The sequence below is a fragment of the Asterias rubens genome, chromosome 16, assembly GCF_902459465.1.
Source record: "Asterias rubens chromosome 16, eAstRub1.3, whole genome shotgun sequence".
Taxonomy (NCBI): Eukaryota; Metazoa; Echinodermata; class Asteroidea; order Forcipulatida; family Asteriidae; genus Asterias; species Asterias rubens.
The window spans coordinates 3,202,381-3,224,535 of NC_047077.1; the positions used below are offsets into that span (position 1 = coordinate 3,202,381).

Consider the following 22,155-nt stretch of genomic DNA (forward strand, 5'->3'; position numbering starts at 1 on the left):
ACTAATAAATTACTTTTTACCCAACCTCACCACCCTTGATGTTGTCCTTTGTGTTTCCATCTTCTTGCTTGTGGTCAAGCCAGTCCCCTCCCTTCACCCCCCTTTTTTGTCCCCCTATTCATTATTTACCCCCTGCTTTTTTATGTATGCTTTCTAACCCCATTCATGTAGTTCCACTTCACTGCTTATGTTTCACTTAGTTACCTGTTCATGTTTGTTGTGTTGTCATTTAGCCTTCGAGAAAGACTCTGCTAGGGTCGAAACGTCAGGCCATTAACTATTTTTTACAATGTATATACTTAGACTTGTGGACAAGTCGTTAAACGCCTGTCGCGGTGATAACGTTCTTACTATATTCCGAATCTCCCTGCGATCCCCGCGGTATTCTTGCGAGACTACTGGCCCCGCGAGACTACTGCTCACACTACGGTCCCATAAGTTGGCAACCGGTCGCGCGAAAGCAGTGATCTCGCGAGAGAAGTATTCGATCGCAGAAACCTAAATCATTTGGCCAAATAAAACAAAATAACAGTTGATCGTCCCCGCCCGCATCTTTTTTGGGGGGACCGCAAAAGGACTGACCTAGGGGCTTTTCCCGAGTCTAACGTGATGCTCTCGATTACGTGAAACCGTCTGTTTCATAACACAAAATTAGTGAATGCCTACCAGCAAATATTTTTAGTGTAATATAAATCCGACCCTGTTAACCCGGGTCCTCATGCAACATAGAAATAAAATAAGGGATAACTTTCCAAAATAAATTTGCGGTAAAGTCAAACTGATGAATTGATGGCCTGTTTGATTTGAAATACTTAGTGACCATCTTGGGGAAAAAAAAAAAAAAAAAGGCCCTCATGCTCCTCTTTTTTTGAAAAAACCGGACGATCAACTGTTATTTATTTGGATTTACGAAACCGCCACTCTCGACTATCTCACCGCGGAAGACCATTAACGACTTGTCCGTAGTCTATATAGACTAAGTACATATAATCGGGTTTATATAAAACCAATTTTGATATCATTCCATCGAGCTCATTTTTTTTTTTTGCCTTCACAGTTGACGACAAGTATAAGATAACAAGATCTGAATTCAAGATGGGATTACAGACGTTTGTGCAGTGTCTGGTTCTTCTACATGCTACGACTCTCAGTGCATCCTTATCATCGTACTCGATGGACATGGATTGGCTTCGTAGTGACGGTACTCGTTCCTTCGGGAGTAAGTTTGACGTAGGCGACACAGTTATTTGTCATTGCCAACTCACCATATACGAAGGGCCAGCTGTTGAGTCGGTGGCGTTTGAGATGAAGCAGTACGGTAGCTCATCTGGTGCTGATTTGACTCCAATAACTAGTGGGGAGCAAATCATTTACTCTGATGGGCGGGAAAGATTTTCGGCCGTGAATATCACAACTGTCAATGAGAACATCACGGATTACCGGATGACTTTGAGTAACATTGACCGTTATGACTCGGGCAATCGCTACTACTGCGCAGCTTACTGGGTGTATGCTAGTGGTTCCCGCAGTTCAGGCACCGCATCCACAGATCTTAAAATAAACTGGAGCCGCCCCGAACCACAATGTTCGTCAGACATCCCTGATAAAGTCAAGAAAGGCGACGATGTAACATATCAGTGTTATGCCTCTGATATCGACGGAAGATCCAGCGGTATATTTACAATGTGGAGAGGCGACACTAGGCTGAATAACGATTTAATGAGCGAATACCTAGACGTTGGAAGGCAGTTTAACGCTTCTTATTCTACTACCATCTCAGATGATAGTCTGGCAGATGTGTACTCTTGTCGTTATATCGGGACTGGTGGCTTTCAGGACTACGACTATAACTGTACCTTTAACATGCCGACGTGCGTTGTTGATGATTTGAATGACCAATGCCTGCAGTCTGGTGGTGCATTGCCGTCACGTGATCACCTCCAAGTTACTACGATGTTCCTTGTTTTGGTCTTTAATTATTACATCACCTTAAGATAGAATGTGTGATCTTCCCGTCAAGGGAACTCATTAAGCTCAAGGGTTAGGGTTATTGGTTTACAGTTAATTGTTTGACTAATACATTTGTTAAAGACTTATACCTATCTTTAAAGCCATTGGACACTTTCGGTAAACGGTATTGTCTTAAGGCCCACACTTCGTAACGTGTATCACAACTGATATATAAAATAACAAACCTGTGAAAATTTAGGCTCAATCGGTCATCGGAGTCGAGAGAAAACAACGGGAAACCCACCCTTGTTTCTGCACGTTTCGCCGTGTCATGACATGTGTTTAAAATAAATCCGTAGTTCTCGATATCGAGAATTGATAATATTGTTTTAATGTTTTCTCAAAAAGTAAAGCATTTCATGTTTCTGTTCCGAAAGTGTATAATGGCTTTAACTTGTCCAGTGCCTTTAAGTATTCAAGTAGTCACAGGCAGCTGCTTCTAATGATATAAATAATTTAACACTAATTATGATAATTTTCATTACAATTGATGTGTCGGTGTATGTAGCCTAAACATCATGTTTGTAATTTGTTCATGCGTGTAGACGCGAAAGAGCACGAACTTTGTGTTTTACAACCATGCATTATTATTACGTAAATCCTGCAGGTGTATTACGTTAACACAGCAGCGTTATAACACCATTACTACAGAAATATTTAGAAATTATTTGTGTTAACAAAAATCTGACTTTGTTATATAAAAAGTTGCTATGTGTATTTTTATTTTAAAGAAAACTTGTTTGAATAAATTTTAATCTCAAAGAAAACTTGGTTTCATAGAAGTCTTCTTTTGATTTGTTTTCTCGTAGATCAAAGTACAGTAGTAATCGACCTTTCAATCGCAATGTCACATCCCACTTTTTTGCCAACCGAGGTCATGGTAAACTATGGACAGCCAAGAATGCACAACAAAAACAGATGGCCACAGTCTGTAACAACGTCACACACCTGTTCAAAAATAGTGTGGAATTTGTTGCAAAAATGTACCAATCACGAGAGATATTAATTGAAAGTTTTTGAATTTGGTCGGACATCTGTAAACAAGATTTTTTTTCTCTTTTTCTTGTATATATTTATTTGTACTTGTTTGTTTATTTATATTTATTTATTCATTTTTATTTCATTTTTATTTTTTATTTTACTAATTTATCTCCTCACTTGGTGTATCTCAACAGTTTATGCACCAAATAACAAACCTGTGAAAATTTGAACTCAATTGGTCGTTGAAGTTGCGAGATAATAATGAAAGAAAAAAAAACCTTGTCACAAGAAGTTGTGTGCTTTCAGATGATTGATTTCGAGACCTCAAATTCTAATTCTGAGATCTGGAAATCAAATTCAAACATTAGTGGAAAATTACTTCTTTCTCGAAAACTACGTTACTTCAGAGGAAGCCGTTTCTCACAATGTTTTATACTATCAACAGCTCTCCATTGCTTGTTACCACTGAGTAAGTTTTGATGCTAACAATTATTTTGAGTAATTACCAATAGTGTCCAGTTCAAGCATTCACGGGCTACGAACTCCCATGCTGTAAATAATTCAATTCAATTCAATTCAATTCAATTGATAATAACGATAATAAATAATTACATGTAAAGACGTATTATAATTTTCATCACAATATTGATAATAATAATAATAATAAGACTTGTAATGCGCACATATCCACCCTGCTGGGTGTTCAAGGCGCAGTAAAACCAAAAAACAAAACAAAAAACAAAAAACAACACAAAGAAAAACAGAAACAACAAAATTAGTCTTTGAAAACCTGTGACATAAGATAAGTTTTGAGAAGAGACTTGAATTTTGCGGTACAAACACAAGATCGAAGATTAAGTGGTAGAGAGTTCCAGATGCGTGGCGCGGCTGAAGAAAAAGACCTGTCACCCCCATGAGTGTCGAGACTTGGGTTCAATGAGGAGAAGCATGGAACTTGATCGAAGATTCCTTGATGGAGTGTAAACTTGAAGCAGTTCAGAAATATAGTGGGGAGCCTTGCCATTAAAAGCTTTGTGGACAATGAACATCAGCTTGAAGATGATTCGTTGAGAGATAGGGAGCCAGTGTAGTTGTTTCAGAATGGGGGTGATAGCACAGGATTTTCTAGACAGTGTCACAATGCGGGCAGCAGTATATTTTGGAGCCGTTGAAGTCGGGAAATCTGGTTGTTAGGAAGACTGTAGAGATGTCGGTGTAGCCTATTACATAATATCCTGGATTTGTGAGGTCGTTCGGGCTCCGCTGTACGTTTAGTCTTGGTTCAAGACTCTCCTGGATTTGTCACAAGAGAGCGCGCTATCACCCCAACGCGCTATCAACCACGAACCGCTATCACCCGAGAACCGCTATCACAGGAGAGTCTTGGCACATTCGCTAAAATCGGGGGGAAACATAATGCGCGTGCGTAGGTTTCCCGCAGAGCCCGCCCCTTCATTTGGGGGGAGATTTAACGAATGTGCCAAGGCTCTCCTGTGAGCGGTTCTCGGGTGATAGCGGTTCGTGGTTGATAGCGCGTTGGGGGTGATAGCGCGCCCTGTTGTGACAAATCCAGGAGAGTCTTGAACCAAGACTACTGTACGTTGGGCGTTGTGTACACGTGTCATGATGGTACAAAAGCCAAACTGTAATGGGGTTTTGTACACACCTTATCTCCACTCGCGAAACGGGCGGCAGTTACTGGTACCACGGATGACTTGTATGCATGAGTGATGCTGTAGAAATCAAATCAGTTTGTCTATTCACTGTGGCTCACTGTGTCTGTACAAACTACACCGACACATCGTACGATCGTACCAGTTTCTTTCAAGACGGCATCGGTGCATGCAGCAAGTGAACGGTAAGCTGTTATTGAATGTCAGCCATTACAACTTAACGGTTGTGCCATGATCTGTTAAGCAAGAGGCGTTGTGATGCAACTACGAATTTTATTATGTACATTTTCACAGGCAAAATTTCAATCGTAGAGTATTAATCTTATTTACTCAAATGAGATTTTCCATTGGGTAAAATGAGGGCAAAATTGTGGATACGTTTATATAATAATAATAAAAATAATCATAATAATTATAAGACATTTGTAAAGCGCCTAATGCAAAAAGCCACTAAGTGCATAAAGTAAAATAAACAATCAGAGAAAGATACAAGATACAAATAAGCAAATTACAAAACAAAAAACAGCTTTAACACAAGCGAGTTTTCAACAGGGACTTAAAACCTTGTAATGAACTAGCCTGGCGAATATGCACTGCTTACGTGTGGCTGCTTACGTAACTTATTTTTCTTCCCGCGTGGACATAACCGCTCGTGCAATTGCAACAGCAGTACTTATTCATTGATTACAAGAATTCATTCAAAGGTTGATTTTTTGTTTTATTCCAAAGGGAAATGACGCATCTTCCCGGGGAAGGGTTACAACAATATTTAAAATATACAAATTGCAGTTTTACATCATGACGGAGGAGTTAGCAAATACTCAATATTAAACCATTTTTTTAAAAACTAACTTATTATTTTGAACATTGAATTTATTTAACTTTACCAGACCATGGAGCTCCATGACCAGACATATAAACCTACTTGGCTAAAGCAATGTACAAAACCTTTTTCCTGAGATGTCATAAAAAAAATATATATCTTTCAGATAACAAGTATGTGGTTATGAAGCCTGCATTATTTATGGTTTTTCTCAACACATTATACATAGGCCTATAATACAAAGCATTGCAAGGGTCTGTATTTTGTTCTGTGGGCGTAGTCCCCCCTGGAATGATTATCTCTGAGTGTTTTGAGAATCGATGGTGTGCATGAGTGAAGAGAGTGGTTTATGGAATACCCGTGCAGAGTGCCAGTTTCGAGGTCGGGTGTTTATTACTACAATTGTGATAACGTTCTTACTATATTCCGAATCTCCCTGCGATCCCCGCGGTATTCTCGCGAGACTACTGGCCCCGCGAGACTACTGCTCACACTACGGTCCCATAAGTTGGCAACCGGTCGCGCGAAAGCAGTGGTCTCGCGAGAGAAGTATTCGATCGCAGAAACCTAAATCATTTGGCCGAATAAAACAAAATAACAGTTGATCGTCCCCGCATCTTTTTGGGGGAACCGCAAAACGACTGACCTAGGGGCTTTTCCCGAGTCTAACGTGATGCTCTCGATTACGTGAAACCGTCTGTTTCATAACACAAAATTAGTGAATGCCTACCAGCAAATATTTTTAGTGTTATATAAATCCGACCCTGTTAACCCGGGTCCTCATGCAACAAATAGAAATAAAATAAGGGATAACTTTCCAAAATAAATTTGCGGTAAAGTCAAACTGAAGAATTTATTGCCTGTTTGATTTGAAATACTTAGTGACCATCTTGGGGAAAAAAAAAGGCCCTCATGCCCCTCTTTTTTTGAAAAAACCGGACGATCAACTGTTATTTATTTGGATTTACGAAACCGCCACTCTCGACTATCTCACCGCGGAAGACCATTAACGACTTGTCCGTAGTCTATATAGACTAAGTACATATAATCGGGTTTATATAAAACCAATTTTGATATCATTCCATCGAGCTCATTTTTTTTTTTTGCCTTCACAGTTGACGACAAGTATAAGATAACAAGATCTGAATTCAAGATGGGATTACAGACGTTTGTGCAGTGTCTGGTTCTTCTACATGCTACGACTCTCAGTGCATCCTTATCATCGTACTCGATGGACATGGATTGGCTTCGTAGTGACGGTACTCGTTCCTTCGGGAGTAAGTTTGACGTAGGCGACACAGTTATTTGTCATTGCCAACTCACCATATACGAAGGGCCAGCTGTTGAGTCGGTGGCGTTTGAGATGAAGCAGTACGGTAGCTCATCTGGTGCTGATTTGACTCCAATAACTAGTGGGGAGCAAATCATTTACTCTGATGGGCGGGAAAGATTTTCGGCCGTGAATATCACAACTGTCAATGAGAACATCACGGATTACCGGATGACTTTGAGTAACATTGACCGTTATGACTCGGGCAATCGCTACTACTGCGCAGCTTACTGGGTGTATGCTAGTGGTTCCCGCAGTTCAGGCACCGCATCCACAGATCTTAAAATAAACTGGAGCCGCCCCGAACCACAATGTTCGTCAGACATCCCTGATAAAGTCAAGAAAGGCGACGATGTAACATATCAGTGTAATGTCTCTGATATCGACGGAAGATCCAGCGGTATATTTACAATGTGGAGAGGCGACACTAGGCTGAATAACGATTTAATGAGCGAATACCTAGACGTTGGAAGGCAGTTTAACGCTTCTTATTCTACTACCATCTCAGATGATAGTCTGGCAGATGTGTACTCTTGTCGTTATATCGGGACTGGTGGCTTTCAGGACTACGACTATAACTGTACCTTTAACATGCCGACGTGCGTTGTTGATGATTTGAATGACCAATGCCTGCAGTCTAGTGGTGCATTGCCGTCACGTGATCACCTCCAAGTTACTACGATGTTCCTTGTTTTGGTCTTTAATTATTACATCACCTTAAGATAGAATGTGTGATCTTCCCGTCAAGGGAACTCATTAAGCTCAAGGGTTAGGGTTATTGGTTTACAGTTAATTGTTTGACTAATATATTCGTTAAAGACTTATACCTATCTTTAAAGCCATTGGACACTTTCGGTAAACGGTATTGTCTTAAGGCCCACACTTCGTGTATCACAACTGATATATAAAATAACAAACCTGTGAAAATTTAGGCTCAATCGGTCATCGGAGTCGAGAGAAAACAACGGGAAACCCACCCTTGTTTCTGCACGTTTCGCCGTGTCATGACATGTGTTTAAAATAAATCCGTAGTTCTCGATATCGAGAATTGATAATATTGTTTTAAGCATTTCATGTTTCTGTTCCGAAAATGTATAATGGCTTTAACTTGTCCAGTGCCTTTAAGTATTCAAGTAGTCACAGGCAGCTGCTTCTAATGATGTAACTAATTTAACACTAATTATGATAATTTTCATCACAATTGATGTGTCGGTGTATGTAGCCTAAACATCATGTTTGTAATTATTTTGTTCATGCGTGTAGACGCGAAAGAGCACGAACTTTGTGTTTTACAACCATGCATTATTATTACGTAAATCCTGCAGGTGTATTACGTTAACCCAGCAGCGTTATAACACCATTACTACAGAAATATTTAGAAATTATTTGTGTTAACAAAAATGTGACTGTGTTATATAAAAAGTTGCTATGTGTATTTTTATTTTAAAGAAAACTTGTTTGAATAAATTTTAATCTCAAAGAAAACTTGGTTTCATAGAAGTCTTCTTTTGATTTGTTTTCTCGTAGATCAAAGTACAGTAGTAATCGACCTTTCGATCGCAATGTCACATCCCACTTTTTTTCCAACCGAGGTCATGGTAAACTATGGACATCCAAGAAGGCAAAACAAAAACAGATGGCCACAGTCTGTAACAACATCACACACCTATTTAAAAATAGTGTGGAATTTGTTGCAAAAATGTACCAATCACGAGAGATATTTAATTGAAAGTTTTTGAATTTGGTCGGACATCTGTAAACACGATTTTGTTTTCTCTTTTTCTTGTATATATTTATTTGTACTTGTTTGTTCATTTATATTTATTTATTCATTTTTATTTCATTTAAATTTTTTATTTTACTAATTTATTTAGTTCCGTTTTTTTTTTTTTTTTTTTTTTTTTTTTTTTTTTGGGGGGGGGAGGAATGGTGATGGGGCTTTGGTTTATCTCCCTAATATACACATAAATAAGACATACCATGTGCACCATGTCAATGTCATCCATGCTTATTCTTCTGAGAGCGCAGTAAACGATATCATTCACACCTAAAAGAGAAAAATAGAGAGAGAGAATTAGCAAAAAGAAACTGATAAGAAATATAATCGTTTTACATCGGTGCATGTCATGCCGGAGCGCACACTGTAGTTTGACAACACGAATGAATCTACACCCTTTGCTTTTTCGCCAGAAGACGATCAGAGCATACTGATCGAAACGTCGAGTTGGAACCAACGGTTCTTTTCAGAACCACCCCAACTCATTAGAGATAGTCATGGTGTTACCGCAAACCTTTCTATATATCCCTTTGCTATAGTTACTTTAGATGATTAGATTCAGTCAATCATTAACATCCATGGACAGCTTCAAACATGAATGCTTTCAGTAAAACAGGCATATTTTCTCTTAGAAATTATCAATTTTAAAGCATAAATGTCGGTCAACTAATTCTTTGAAACTTACCATTTCTTTCATTTGGTCGTTCGGCTTTATAGCGCGCAACTTCAACAAGAGCATCGTCAATGCTAAACTCAGAGTACAAACTGTGTAAAAAAAAACATAACAGAGAGGAAAGGCAATTAACGTCAGATTCAGTTTTGTGAAATACATATTTTCAAATAGAGAGTCCCGTGTGAGAGGGAAACGGCTATAAAATGGTCTAAAATGCCATTGTATTCGAGACCTTTCCAGTCCAAACTAGCCAACATCCAAACCATAAGATGACTATGGTGGCCCTGAAGGAACATCGAAAATATTTGCAAAGATATTTGCGATGTCCCTACATGGCCACCATAGATTTTTTTTTTTTTTTTTTTTTTTTTTATTGAAATTTAATACATAACAGTGGGTTCTTATCATTCAGTGGCGGTAAAGACACTCAAACAATCACCCTGCAAGGTTTTTGTTTGTTTGTTTGTTTGTTTGTTTGTTTGTTTGTTTGTTTTAATGGTCTTCCCATCAAGGGAACTCGGCAAACTCCAACAAAGGGATATAAACACCAAGCTGAACACAGCCAATCTCTCTCATACAAACATTGGTTTAACGTCTATGGTTATGAAATGCACAAATCAATGAATTGTGATTCAGTAACTAGACGACAATACTTATTCTAGTCATTTGTGAAATCAGCAGTTAGCTTTGGGGATTCGAACCAACAACCTTGTGATTGCAAGTCCTGCAGTCTAACGGCTTGACCACGGTGACTGCTGTGGAGACATATTCCTTGGGAATGTATGACTTTTCAGACAGAAATGCTTCACGGGATGTTTTGTACTATCTTCATCATTAGACCCTGTAAGTTTTATGTTAAACTGTGATCGTCACGATTTTTTTTTCTTACCAATTTTGTAAAGTCCCTGTTAATTTATTTTAAAAAACGTAAAAATTAAATACAGAAAATAAGTATGCAAAATAAAAAGCATGCAGCCAAACAAACCTATAAAAACATCAAACAAACCTATAAAAAACGTAAAAATTAAATACAGAAAATAAGTATGCAAAATAAAAAGCATGCAGCCAAACAAACCTATAAAAACATCATTGTCATTTCATTCATTTCAAGACATTTAATTCCATTCCAACAGATACTCAAAATAACAATAACAAAGAACAGCATTGAGGGGAATTGGAAATGGGGGCCATCACGGCAAAATAAAAAAATTGTGGTAGGCATTATGCCCAGACAAACAAAACACAATGGACTAACACGAACATTAACAGTTATAGCGATATTTAACTAAGACAGAATAGACTCTATACGAAAATGTAGAAATACATTAATAAGGACACTGTGAAAATTGAGTCCAAATCTACACGGTTTGTTATTTTATGCATTTATGTTGAGATAAACAACTGGAAATATTGGTCTTTGGCAGTTACCAATAAACAAAACGAAAATTATCAGCACCTTCAACGTTGTTTCTCTCGGCTGGATGAAGAAAAAACAATAGCCGTTGCTAGGCAACTGTCGCAGACCAAGGACTATTATGAGTAATTATTAGATGATGATTGCATGGGAAAGTCTCCGAAACGACTGAATACTGCATAATGTGGAGTTACTGACAGAAACTCTGCATGGTTGACATGTACTTACACTCCTGGTGCTGATTGACCGTCAATGCTTGCAGTGTGGGATCCATTAAGATGATCAACAAATGCACCAACAAAGGTGAGGTGCCAAAGTGTGAGAAGAATGGAGATACCAAAAACCCTATACAAGACGTAAATGCTCCAGTGACGAAAACTCCCCATTTTGAACCACGCTGTTTACGACTATATCTCAAGTTTTGAGCCACATAACACTGTTTCCTACTTGTGTCTGCTTAGTTTAGGGCTTAGAGTTGGAGGGGAAAATCCCCATCACTCCAATATAGCACAGTGCTAATAATGTGGTGTGTGTGAGTAAGGTACATCTCATTTGTAGTCATCCAGCACTGGTCATGTATGACGTATTTACTTTTGTACTGTTGACTATTATGTACCTGTCATGTTGTAAGTGGCAATTTTGTATACATTTTTAAAGGTGTGTGCACTGTTAAATGGTCTATGTACTATGTACAAAACACAATGTCCACAGATTTACATTAAACTTACACAGTTTGAAGATGATGATAGTAGAAAGCTTCCCTTCACATTTTACTTACTAAGGTGCTGTAGTTTTTGAGAAATGAGTAAAACAAACGATTTTCGACTCAGTTTTAGCATGTAAAAACGTATTAACCAGTTATGCTATGGTTTTGGTATAATATCATAACTGGTTAATGGGATTTTACATGCTAAAATAATTTTCGTCTTCCTCAGACGAAAATTAAAGACGAAAATTATTTTGTGACTTGTTTTACTCATTTTGTCAAAAAATACACAACCTCAGTCAGTATATACTTGAAGGGAAGCTTTCAACTATCATTATCTTCAAACCCTAAGTTTAACGTAAATCTGTGGACATTTTGAAAAGGTACCCGAATCCTTTAAAGGGTTTTGATAGTTTTTGTAGATCACGTTTTTGGTTTGGCATGAATCTCTACTCACTGTGAATGACGATGTATATAATTTACCTGTGGAAGTTTCAACTTCATTTAGTCGTCAAGTTGTTCAGAGAGAAAGAAAACAATTGACATCGCAGAGCAATGTTTCAGGAGAGTCGCGTAAATCCGTTACACTTGCCCAAATAAAATGTTCGTCTCCTGAGAAAACTATTAATTTCGTGAAACTGTTTTATTCATTTCTCAAAAACTACAACACCTCAGCAACTAATATTTTAAGGGAAGGTTTCTACTGTTATGGGACTACTTTTCGTATGATGGCGTAGTAATATTATGAATACTAATTAAGTACGGGGTATAGTACTTATACCAGGGCGCGGCCTATGATCGCCAGTAGCCGTTAGCCTGGTCTGGGAGGTTGGAGTCTCCGTCTTTAATTTACCTAAGTTTCGTCGTAAGTTAAGTTATTAAATAAAGCTATTGTGTTCTCTAATAAGAAGTCTCACTAGCCTGTTTTATTTGAAGTTGTGTACTAGTATCCCGGTAGGCTGACAAAGCCATAATACTACCATCATATATCTTTAAACGGTGCAAGTTTAGTATAAATCTATGCCCTGTGGACATTGTGTTTTGTGTCCTACAAAAAGTACCTCGACCCTTTAAAGGGAAACACTGTATTCGTTGAGCTATTTTAGACCACAGAATAGACCCACTGACCCCAAGGTTCTTTAATGGGAATAGAGCTCTGTAAGTTGTAATTTTGCTTTCCAATTTGCCTTTTAAACTGCTTGGCTGTAATAGCCCCTGACGCGCGAGTGTAGAGTGAGCAACATGTGTTGTGTTTTCTTAAACAGCTTTAGTCAAGACATAATGCTTTAGTCAATGTATCAGTGTTTTATCACTTCAATAATAATGATAATTTATTTTAAAGCGTCTTATAATACATACAAAAATCTCAAAGCGCTGTACCGAAAATGTTGAGTCGAGACATAGACATGCAAAATACAGCAAGATTACATTGTGCAATAAGACCGACAAAAATACAAACAGTGAAATAAAACAACAACACAACAGTGAGATACACCCTACGAGTCAATCAACAATATCACACCACAAGAAAAAGGCAATAAATAAAGAAGATTCAAAGATAATGTCTTTTTAAAAAGAAATGTTTTACAAAAAAAATTAATACCAAAGTCGATGATTGTCCTCAAATGAAAAATACCTTCATGTTCATGTTTGATGGCCAGGTATTGTATCTATTCGATAGATTTTAGTTTGTATATAATCCAGCAACTCGTTTAGTAATAAATGAGCATTGACGATTCGTCAAAGTCCTTTTTTGAATTGCCTATATTAAACTCAATTCTTCTTTTTTCGCAATTTGTACAATTTTCGGCACTTTCAGCAGAGGCAGAGATAAATATTAACTATGACTAGTTTGCAAGTGAACCGACAGCTAATAATAGTTCCACTCAGCATTTTCAGAACACGATAGCCTAAAATAACAATGGAATGGTTGAGAGTAATCGGCTGTTGCACAATGCCTACCAAAGATCTGTTTGGTTACCAAAGGGACCCATAATCATTATGGGTGCGTTCGTTTAGCTTCCATGGGTCGACCCCTGCATGCCCCGGTGCGTTCGAATAGCTCTGACGTCATTCAAGGGGCTCACCCGCGTCAGCCCACAGTGCCCTGTGTGTGAAATGGGTCAATTGGGGCTGGCCCAAGGTGCATGCCTTCACCACGAGAGGGCAATATTACATGTAGTGTGATCGTTCGATTAGCTCTTGTCATGGGCTCACCGAAGTGAGCACCGCGGGGTCGACACAGGGAAGCTAATCGGACGACCGTAAATGCAAAAACAAAAACAGGTAAAAGCCGAAAAGTCATTTCGGCTTGCAGATTCTTTCTCGAAGACTAAAATGACAATTAACAAAATGAACAACTATGCAATATGGAAGTACTTTGGCTCATTTCAATGGTGGGGAAGGGGGAGAACAAGGTATTAATAAATTAGTGAATGATGCCGGGTTAAAAAGGGGAATATCTGTAGGGTAGGGGGGAAGGACAAGACAAAATGTAATTAGTCATTTCCTTTTTGGATGGTCAGACACTGGGGTGATGTGAATGGTCTGCAGACGCCTATACTAAGTTCATATTTAAGACCAATGTTTGTCGCACGTATTTTGGCCAATATTGTAATCGTTGTTCTTACCTTTCAGTTACGTCCCGTTTGTGAGTCCCGTTTGGGCATTGGCAGCAATAAGAGCAAAACGAAGACTGCTTTTGGGGTAATGGACGACAGCAAACTACCACATGGCCGGGCTGAAGTGCGCTTCCCTGCCACCGGTCATGCCCGACTGGTTTATTATACACATTGAAATGTTTCCACTAAATACTTGGTTGAAAAGCTAGCTCCACACAAAGTAAAGACTTGTCCATGGAGATGCTCGAAGGCATAATAAAGGCTATGCAGTTGTGAGGTTCTCAAGTACATAATAGAAAAGTAACAAAGGTGCATCCCCCCCCCCCCCCCCCCCCCATAAAAGCCCTTCCTTAAAGGCAGTGGACACTATTGGTAATTGTCAAAGACTGGTCTTCACAGTTGGTGTATCTCAACATAAGCATAAAATAACCAACCTGTGGAAATTTGAGCTCAATCGGTCATCGATCTTGCAAGATAATAATGAAAGAAAAAACACTCCTGTCACACGAAGTTGTGTTCGTTTAGATGGTTGATTTCGAGACCTCAAGTTCTAAATCTGAGGTCTCGAAATCAAATTCGTAGAAAATTACTTCTTTCTCGAAAACTATGTCACTTCAGAGGGAGCCGTTTCTCACAATGTTTTATACCATCAACCTCTCCCCATTACTCGTCACCAAGAAAGGTTTTATGCTAATAATTATTTTGAGTAATTACCAATAGTGTCCACTGCCTTCAAATGGCTACAATAGACGGTGGTGGGTGGAAAGAAATTGCCTCACTGGCGGTTAAGCCACGGGTTGGAAACCCACACCTGCTTCGTTCGGTGGGTCTCTTATTAGCTGCATGTTAGCTGGAAATAATGTTTACCTCGATGGCTAAAGTTGATCATTGACCTTTAGCTTAGTTTCTTCAAGCGCATGGAGGCAATGGTTAGACTGGGGTCGATTTCACAAAAAGTTAGGACTAGTCCTAACTTAGGACTCATTAGGAGATATTAAAAACTTAAGGCTAGTTCTAAATTATGACGAGGAGATAGGAATAGTCTCAACTCTCTGTGAAATCCACCCCTGGTCACCTGTCCTTATCCGAAAGAATAAGGACAGGTATTGGTTTATGTGTGTCCAATCATGTACGTCGGATTAAACTGCGAATCTCATGAAGTTATCTTGTAAAATGATGCGAGGTCAAAGGTGATTATGTACGTAGGCTCAAATGGCAGGTTACAACATTAATTTGAGTTGTGTTTTTTTTGCTAAAAAGTGTAATGTACGTGATACTCGGACTGGTTTTAATTAATAACAGAATAAGCTCACCATACTGCCCAAGCATGGGATCAGGACCACGTGTGCCTAGCAAGAGTGTCTTTTAAACGACAATAATCAAAATGGCCTAGCCAGAATCCCGTTTATTCTAGGCCAAACACGGCGGCGGCACCCCAGATATCACGCACGAAAAAAGGCCAGCGCGAGCGGCGAAGAAGTCACCTTAATTTGACCGCATGAGGGCGTTATCATTTAAGTGCAACTGGGAATAAAGTTACAAGTCTCCAACCTCACTTTAAAAGGTGTTAAATTTGTCAATATCCAAAACAACTCAAGACATCAAAAATGGGTCTCTACATTTTTCAACAGAAGTGTTTTGGTTCAAGGCTGTAAAGATACAATAGTTGTTGATATCAAAATGAAATCATGTTTTAAATTTCACAATAAAAAAGTCAGTTATGAACCAAAACATCATCCCGTACAAAACACATTTTCCCCAGATTAATGTCTTCAGATCTTTTGGATGGTGGAAATTTTTGCACATAAACGGCATAAAATATCTACAATTGCATTTTACACAATTTTTCTTGTAATTTTCTATAGCTGAAAAATGAGAACATCGCATAATTTCATTTGTAAATTCCTTCCTCTTTAAATATGATAGACTACCAAGAAGCAATAATCATAGGATTTTAACTGCCTCTAGCTACTGGGCAATCTTGGAGGTCTAGTTGTAGTGCTGTCTTCACTGTTGGTAAGACACCGCTCTGGAATTACAAAGGTCGTGGGTTCGAACCCCACCCGAGTCTAATGCCCGTGATTTTTGTTTACAGAACTTGGGAAAGTATGCAGTGCTAACACATCAGTGAAACACGTTAATGGGTAATCCACCAAGCAGTTAGAAAGAAAGATTATTCGTAAAGCGTAAATTAACTGGTAACCTGTTGTAACCATGTAAGTTATAAGGTAATCCAATGGGCAACCACTCTCTTTGCTCATCGGTTAAAAGGGAAACAATACCTTTGGATTTGACGTTTTTGGCTAAGAGTGTTCATTTGAAATGAATAGGGTTGGTTACAAGTAAAATACATAGATCCACACCAATTTCAATTTTATGCAGGTTTCCTTTTACTTTGTGAACCAAAAAACCTCTGCCATTTTTGTTGAACCAAATTTTTGACCCGTTTTCTTACAGGAAGTAGATACTATTGGTAATTACTCAAAATAACTATTCGCATAAAACCTTACTTGGTAATGAGTAATGGGGAGAGGTTAATAGTATAAAACATTGTGAGAAACGGCTGAAGTGACGTAATTTTCGAGAAAGAACTAATTTTCCATGAATTTGATTTTGAGACCTCGGATTTAGAATTTGAGGTCTCGAAATCAAGCATCTGAAAGCACACAACTTCGTGTGACAAGGGTGTTTTCTTCTTTCATAGTTACTCCGACGACCAATCGAGCTCAAATTTTCACAGGTTTGTTATTTTATGCATATGTTGAGATACACCAAAGTGAGAAGAATGGTCTTTGACAATTACCAATAGTGTCCAGTGTCTTTAAGTTCACGAAGTACCAGGAAAACCACATTTGTGTGTGCAAATCACAATACTTTACTGTTAAAACAATTTCCAACCATATTAATTTCATAACAAACTAGACGCTTTTAAAGCCCAAAGTGCCAAATCCAAAGGTAACGTGTCCCTGAAAAAAAAAAAAGTTTCATGAAACCACATAAGTACGAGACGACGTTCACTCAGATTGCTTTTTATTATTGTTAATAATTAATAATCATCCACTAGTTAAACTAAATAGAGCAACCCAATATGCTGGTATATTTTGACCCTTGTTTAGTGTGTGTGTTTAGGCCTAGACTTATCTGGCCAAGCCAAAAATTACAGCTGAATTTTAAATACAGTAACAAATTCAACCCTTAAGCTTTTTAAACCATTCTTCTCAATGCATCCTAATGTTAAATTATATTTTGAAATTAAAATTTCTGGGAAAAGGCAGGAAATAAATTTGCAATTCTACAGGAGGCAACAGAAATTTACATTAATTTTTAAAATTTGCTTTTTATGTATTCTGTTATAACAGAGAAGAAAAAAAATGGTGTCTGTCACAACTACATGTACATGTGAAATCAAGAAACTACACAAAACAATAAACTTGTTGAGAATTGTGGAGATATTTTAGAATTTGGTTGCATTCTACCCTACATGGCACTACAATATTTGTGTGGGCACTATTGAAAGCACCACACTGTGTTAAACCACAAACTGCTTTCCATATGGCCGCTGGAGTATGTAACTATGCTTAGTAAATTTTCTTAAAACCAAATTAGAAGCATGATCTATTTGAAGCCATATCTATTGGCAGAATCGGTAGAATGAACAGTTGATGGAGGCTGCCATCTTGAAAGCAATTTGCCTCAGGGAGGCTGCCATCTTGAAAGCAATTTGCCTAATGGAGGCTGCCATCTTGAAAGCAATTTGCCTAATGGAGGCTGCCATCTTGAAAGCAATTTGCCTAATGGAGGCTGCCATCTTGAAAGCAATTTGCCTCAGGGAGGCTGCCATCTTGAAAGCAATTTGCCTCAGGGAGGCTGCCATCTTGAAAGCAATTTGCCTCAGGGAGGCTGCCATCTTGAAAGCAATTTGCCTCAGGGAGGCTGCCATCTTGAAAGCAATTTGCCTAATGGAGGCTGCCATCTTGAAAGGCAACTTGCCTTGGTTTTGTCTTGATGCTCTAGTATTAAGCATAATCAAAGCTTACTGTCTGAAACAGAAAGTATGAGATAGAAAGGAAAAGACACAAACATAATCCCAGCCTCCACACTCTAAAGTTAACCGTTTAGAGACCTTCCATTTTTTGTAGAACCATCACCATACACCCAGACATTGCTAAATCTTGTTGATTTTCTGCCCCGCTATTTCCAGGAAAAATGTCAGTAAAGTCAATAAGGAACAGAAACAAATGGTTTTGTTTAGGAATTGTACGTTCTGTCAACTTGGGAAACATTGGAAAACATCAATTCCATCGTCAACTTTTCTCCAGTTTGATCAAAAGTTTGGTCAAATATTGTGGCTGTTTTTCCACTGCTACTGGCATTTTGATACAAGGCTCTTGCGGCCGCTATGGTCTCTACAGGGTTAATTTCAATTCATCAATTCGTCAATGATGCAACATGTTAAAGTAAACCCCATCTCACTATTGACTAGATATATTACCCTTACACTTATAAGAAACTACAAAGCCGTATGACATCAGGGCCCAATTTCATAGAGCTGCTAAGTACAAAAACTTGCTTAGCATGAAATGGCTTCCTTGATAAAAAAAAGGATTACCAACCAAATTTCCACGTGATTTTCAGGATAAGAAAAGAACAGCTGAATACCAGTAACAAGCAATACACAACCAATTGAAATATGGTTGGTAATCCTGTTTTTATCAAGGAAAAAATGTCATGCTAAGCAAATTTGTGTGCTTAGCAGCTCTATGAAATTGGGCCCAGGTATATAAGGAACTCAACTATTAAAGGATTTTCTTTTGAACAATTCTGAGTCTACTGACCATTCCATATCAAATAATACTCACTTTGTGTACTTCACTGGTTCAATTCTTGTTAAAAATCAACACATTAAAATCATATTTGCATACACATAAAACCAATATAAAACAGAACAAGTGTCTTCATTTAAAAGCGACATGATACAACAACTTGTGCTGTCACCCAAAGTTAATTACGCAGACAATGATAGATGTTCAAATTGGACGAAACTTAGTACAATGTTAAAAGCACACATACTAGTTGGGACAAACATAATTTGGTCAAATTTATCTAGTTACACTATATCCAGTTTCTTTTTAGTGTCTTTGTGGCACAATATTCCCCTGGTCTTCAACACACATTAACTGTAATTTAACAAGCCACATATGATTTTCCACAAATTAATACCACAGTAAACTCTCTTTTTTTGAACTGTCTATGTTTTAACTGTCTATGTCAACGGGTGAGTTTATTCAAACAGGATCCAATTTCATTAAACTGTAATCTGTAAAGTGTAGAGCAATGTTGCTTAGCAAACAAACTATATGTTACCTATCACAATGCTGTATACTGGACATACATGTAGGTTGTCATTGGTTCAAAGCTTGTTTCTCATAGAACAATAAAATGTCTTCTCTCAAGATTGGACCCAAGGCCAACTAATCCTTTAACGACTGGTTTAACAATTCAATATGACATCCTCGAGCCTAGGCCCAATTGCGTAGAGATGCTTAAGGATAAAAATAAAATAGCTAAGCATTACAGAATTATGCCTACCAGATAAAGTTTACCAGCCACACTCGCATGTCAGATGTACAATTTGTGACTGGTATCCTGCTCATTGCTGCTTAGCAGACTAGCAATATCTTCTGCTTAAGCATCTCTATGCAATTGGGCCAGGTCCATAGCTAGCTAATGTATCTGTAACCAATACCATGCACCTCCACACTAAAAGTACATGTCTGATGTTGAATGACAACCAGTTGAACACATTTAAACTTGTGCCAATTTTTAAACAGTAAATTTTGGCCTAACATTCTGCTTCAATTGTATTTAAACAGTTCTTAGACCGTATCCGAACTAGCGGCTACAGCTGCGGCTGTTGCCAAGGGTGTTCCTAAGGAAGTACCATACTTCGATGCACAATGGCACAGAAATCTAGCCATAGCTGCTACTTTGGACAGGGCCCTTAATTAGTTATAACTGAACCACCACCAATGCCCCTAATGTTGAAAGAGAGTTTCTGATGCATGCATTTAACACATTATGCTTTTCGGGATAGTTATCTTGCCCTATAAAACTTTGGCCGTGTCCGAAATAGCGACTACAGCTACGGCTGTTGCTAGGTGTTGCTAAGGATGTCCTATACTTCAACGCATAAGGACGCGGATATCAAGCTGTAGCCGTGGCTGTAGCCGCTAGTTCGAGCATGGCCTCACTTCCAGACATACTGTATTAAACTACCTGTAAAATAACCAAAGGTGCTGTGCAGTGCACTTAACATTAACATTGTTCTCAAGAATTACATAACCACCACAATGGGATCAATGACTTTCGACATGGTATTTGGTAACCCCCCCCCACAACTCGACCACTGTACTCAAGTTTAAAGGTTTACACGTCACAACACAATAAAACAAATCAGTTGTCTGCTTACCAGTGATCAATAAATTGTAGATCAAAGCTGTATTTCACAGTAACATATTTGTGTGCCAAACTAACATTAAGCTGGGAAAGAGTGGTATGATTTTTGTTTTCTTTTTCCAAAACACCAGTAGAATCAGTTGTCATGATTCCCTTTACTCAACATATACATATGATGAGCCCAAGCAATTTGCTGTTTAGTGGCTTGTGTAAACCAAGCTTTTGCTGCCTCTAAAAATAAAAAAAATTAATTTTCAAATCTAAAAGATCAACGTTTTTTTTTAACTGAAAGTAGTGTTACTAATTTGTGATGTAGCCGCTTTATTTGCTTTCCAATAACAGGTGTGGCTGCAAAGGATGGGCCCAAGTGGTCTCGAACCCTCCATGCTCAAGTCAACTTTATAAAAACTATACTTTTCCTTTTGTAAAATTAAAACTTGCGCCATTACATTGTAGCCATATTTTTGCTACAAACTTCTGAGTTGGGTTCATCGTCTTTGGGTGTAAAAAAAGAAAAAAGAAAGAAAACAAAACCTAATTTCACTCTAACCACCGATTGTTATGCTTATATAATTGCCATCCCTTTTTGCCCCGCTATGTTTGATTGAACAGTATACGACTGTTAATGCATTGTACCAACAATCAACAACTTCTTTGCGTGTTTTTTCCCCTTTCTGGTACATTACTGGATCCGAGCCTGAACTTTGTGAAATTTCTTTGAAGGCGTAGCTCTAATTAAAAATTACTATCGTAATGTGATCGTAAGCTTGGAATTTGGTGGTAAGCAGAGCCATGAAATTGGGCCCAGCATGGCTGACATTTCTTGGGAGACCTTCGATATCCGTTTTGTTCACCTCACTGTCCCCTTGTCACAATGGTAACTTTGGAACGTTAGGTGGCAGCAGACTTACCAGGTTAATGTTCATTGCTCACATACTTCTAAGCATGCACACATTACCGAGGACAATGGATTTACATGGTTAGTCTGCTGCCACCAAGTGTCACAAAGTCTCTCATTCCAAATGTCAGGCCTGCTGTGTGATTCATGAATGTTGCTAACCACAACTTTGGTTAAATAGTGCAAGTATAATACCTCTAGTGTTCCTACTAATAGTCCATGCAATATGAATTATCATATAGGAATGCAGTCCCACACAAGAAAGGTATAGAGTTTGGATTCTAACTGGAAGTATTGATGAATTGGTAGATTTTCTAGGCGAACACACAAGGCAAACTCTCACATCTGAAGCGAGCAGTATCCACGAAGCAGAGAGACAACCACTTTTTTTTAGACTTGCAAAACGAAACTTTCTTGATAACTAGGGCTTCCTCAAACTGAAGATCTGGTGAAAGCATAAAAAAAACAGAGCCGCAACAGACATGGAAGCACACATGAAGAACCGTCATGAACTTCATGTGTGGTGTTGTATAAAGGTTGCTTCTTGGCTCCAGAGTAGGTCTACTCCAGAGAGTGCTTCGGTATGCAGAGGTAGGCAACTTTGAAGAGTTGGAAGTAAAGACTTTGTGAAGAGTTCTCACGCAGCGAACATCTGAAGTCTTCAAAGGTTCTTTAAAGAGGTGTTTAGTATCACAAGCGTGACTGCTGGACTGGCCTAGCACTGTCTGACTGGACAATAAAAACAACATGATACTGTCGCATCATTCTGCCAGGAATAGTCTCCAGCCGTCCG

General features: G+C 38.4%; 2 protein-coding genes across 2 annotated transcripts in view; one reads left to right on the plus strand and one right to left on the minus strand.

Annotated features, from left to right (window-relative positions):
* The window catches only part of LOC117301030 (glycine receptor subunit alpha-4-like), a 33,428-nt gene extending 22,361 nt beyond the window's left edge, over positions 1-11,067 (minus strand). Inside the window, exons 1-3 of the mRNA XM_033784914.1 lie at positions 10,910-11,067; positions 9,280-9,359; positions 8,797-8,864 (exon numbers count right to left, since the gene is read on the minus strand). Coding sequence (XP_033640805.1) covers positions 8,797-8,864; positions 9,280-9,359; positions 10,910-11,067 — 306 coding nt within the window. The remainder of the gene's footprint in view (positions 1-8,796; positions 8,865-9,279; positions 9,360-10,909) is intronic.
* Positions 4,573-7,709, plus strand: LOC117300659. Its single transcript, XM_033784355.1, has 2 exons — positions 4,573-4,849; positions 6,603-7,709. The coding sequence occupies exons 1-2, from the start codon at positions 4,834-4,836 to the stop codon at positions 7,541-7,543; spliced, it is 957 nt and encodes a 318-aa protein (XP_033640246.1). The 5' UTR covers positions 4,573-4,833; the 3' UTR covers positions 7,544-7,709.
* Positions 11,068-22,155: the final 11,088 nt, after the last annotated feature.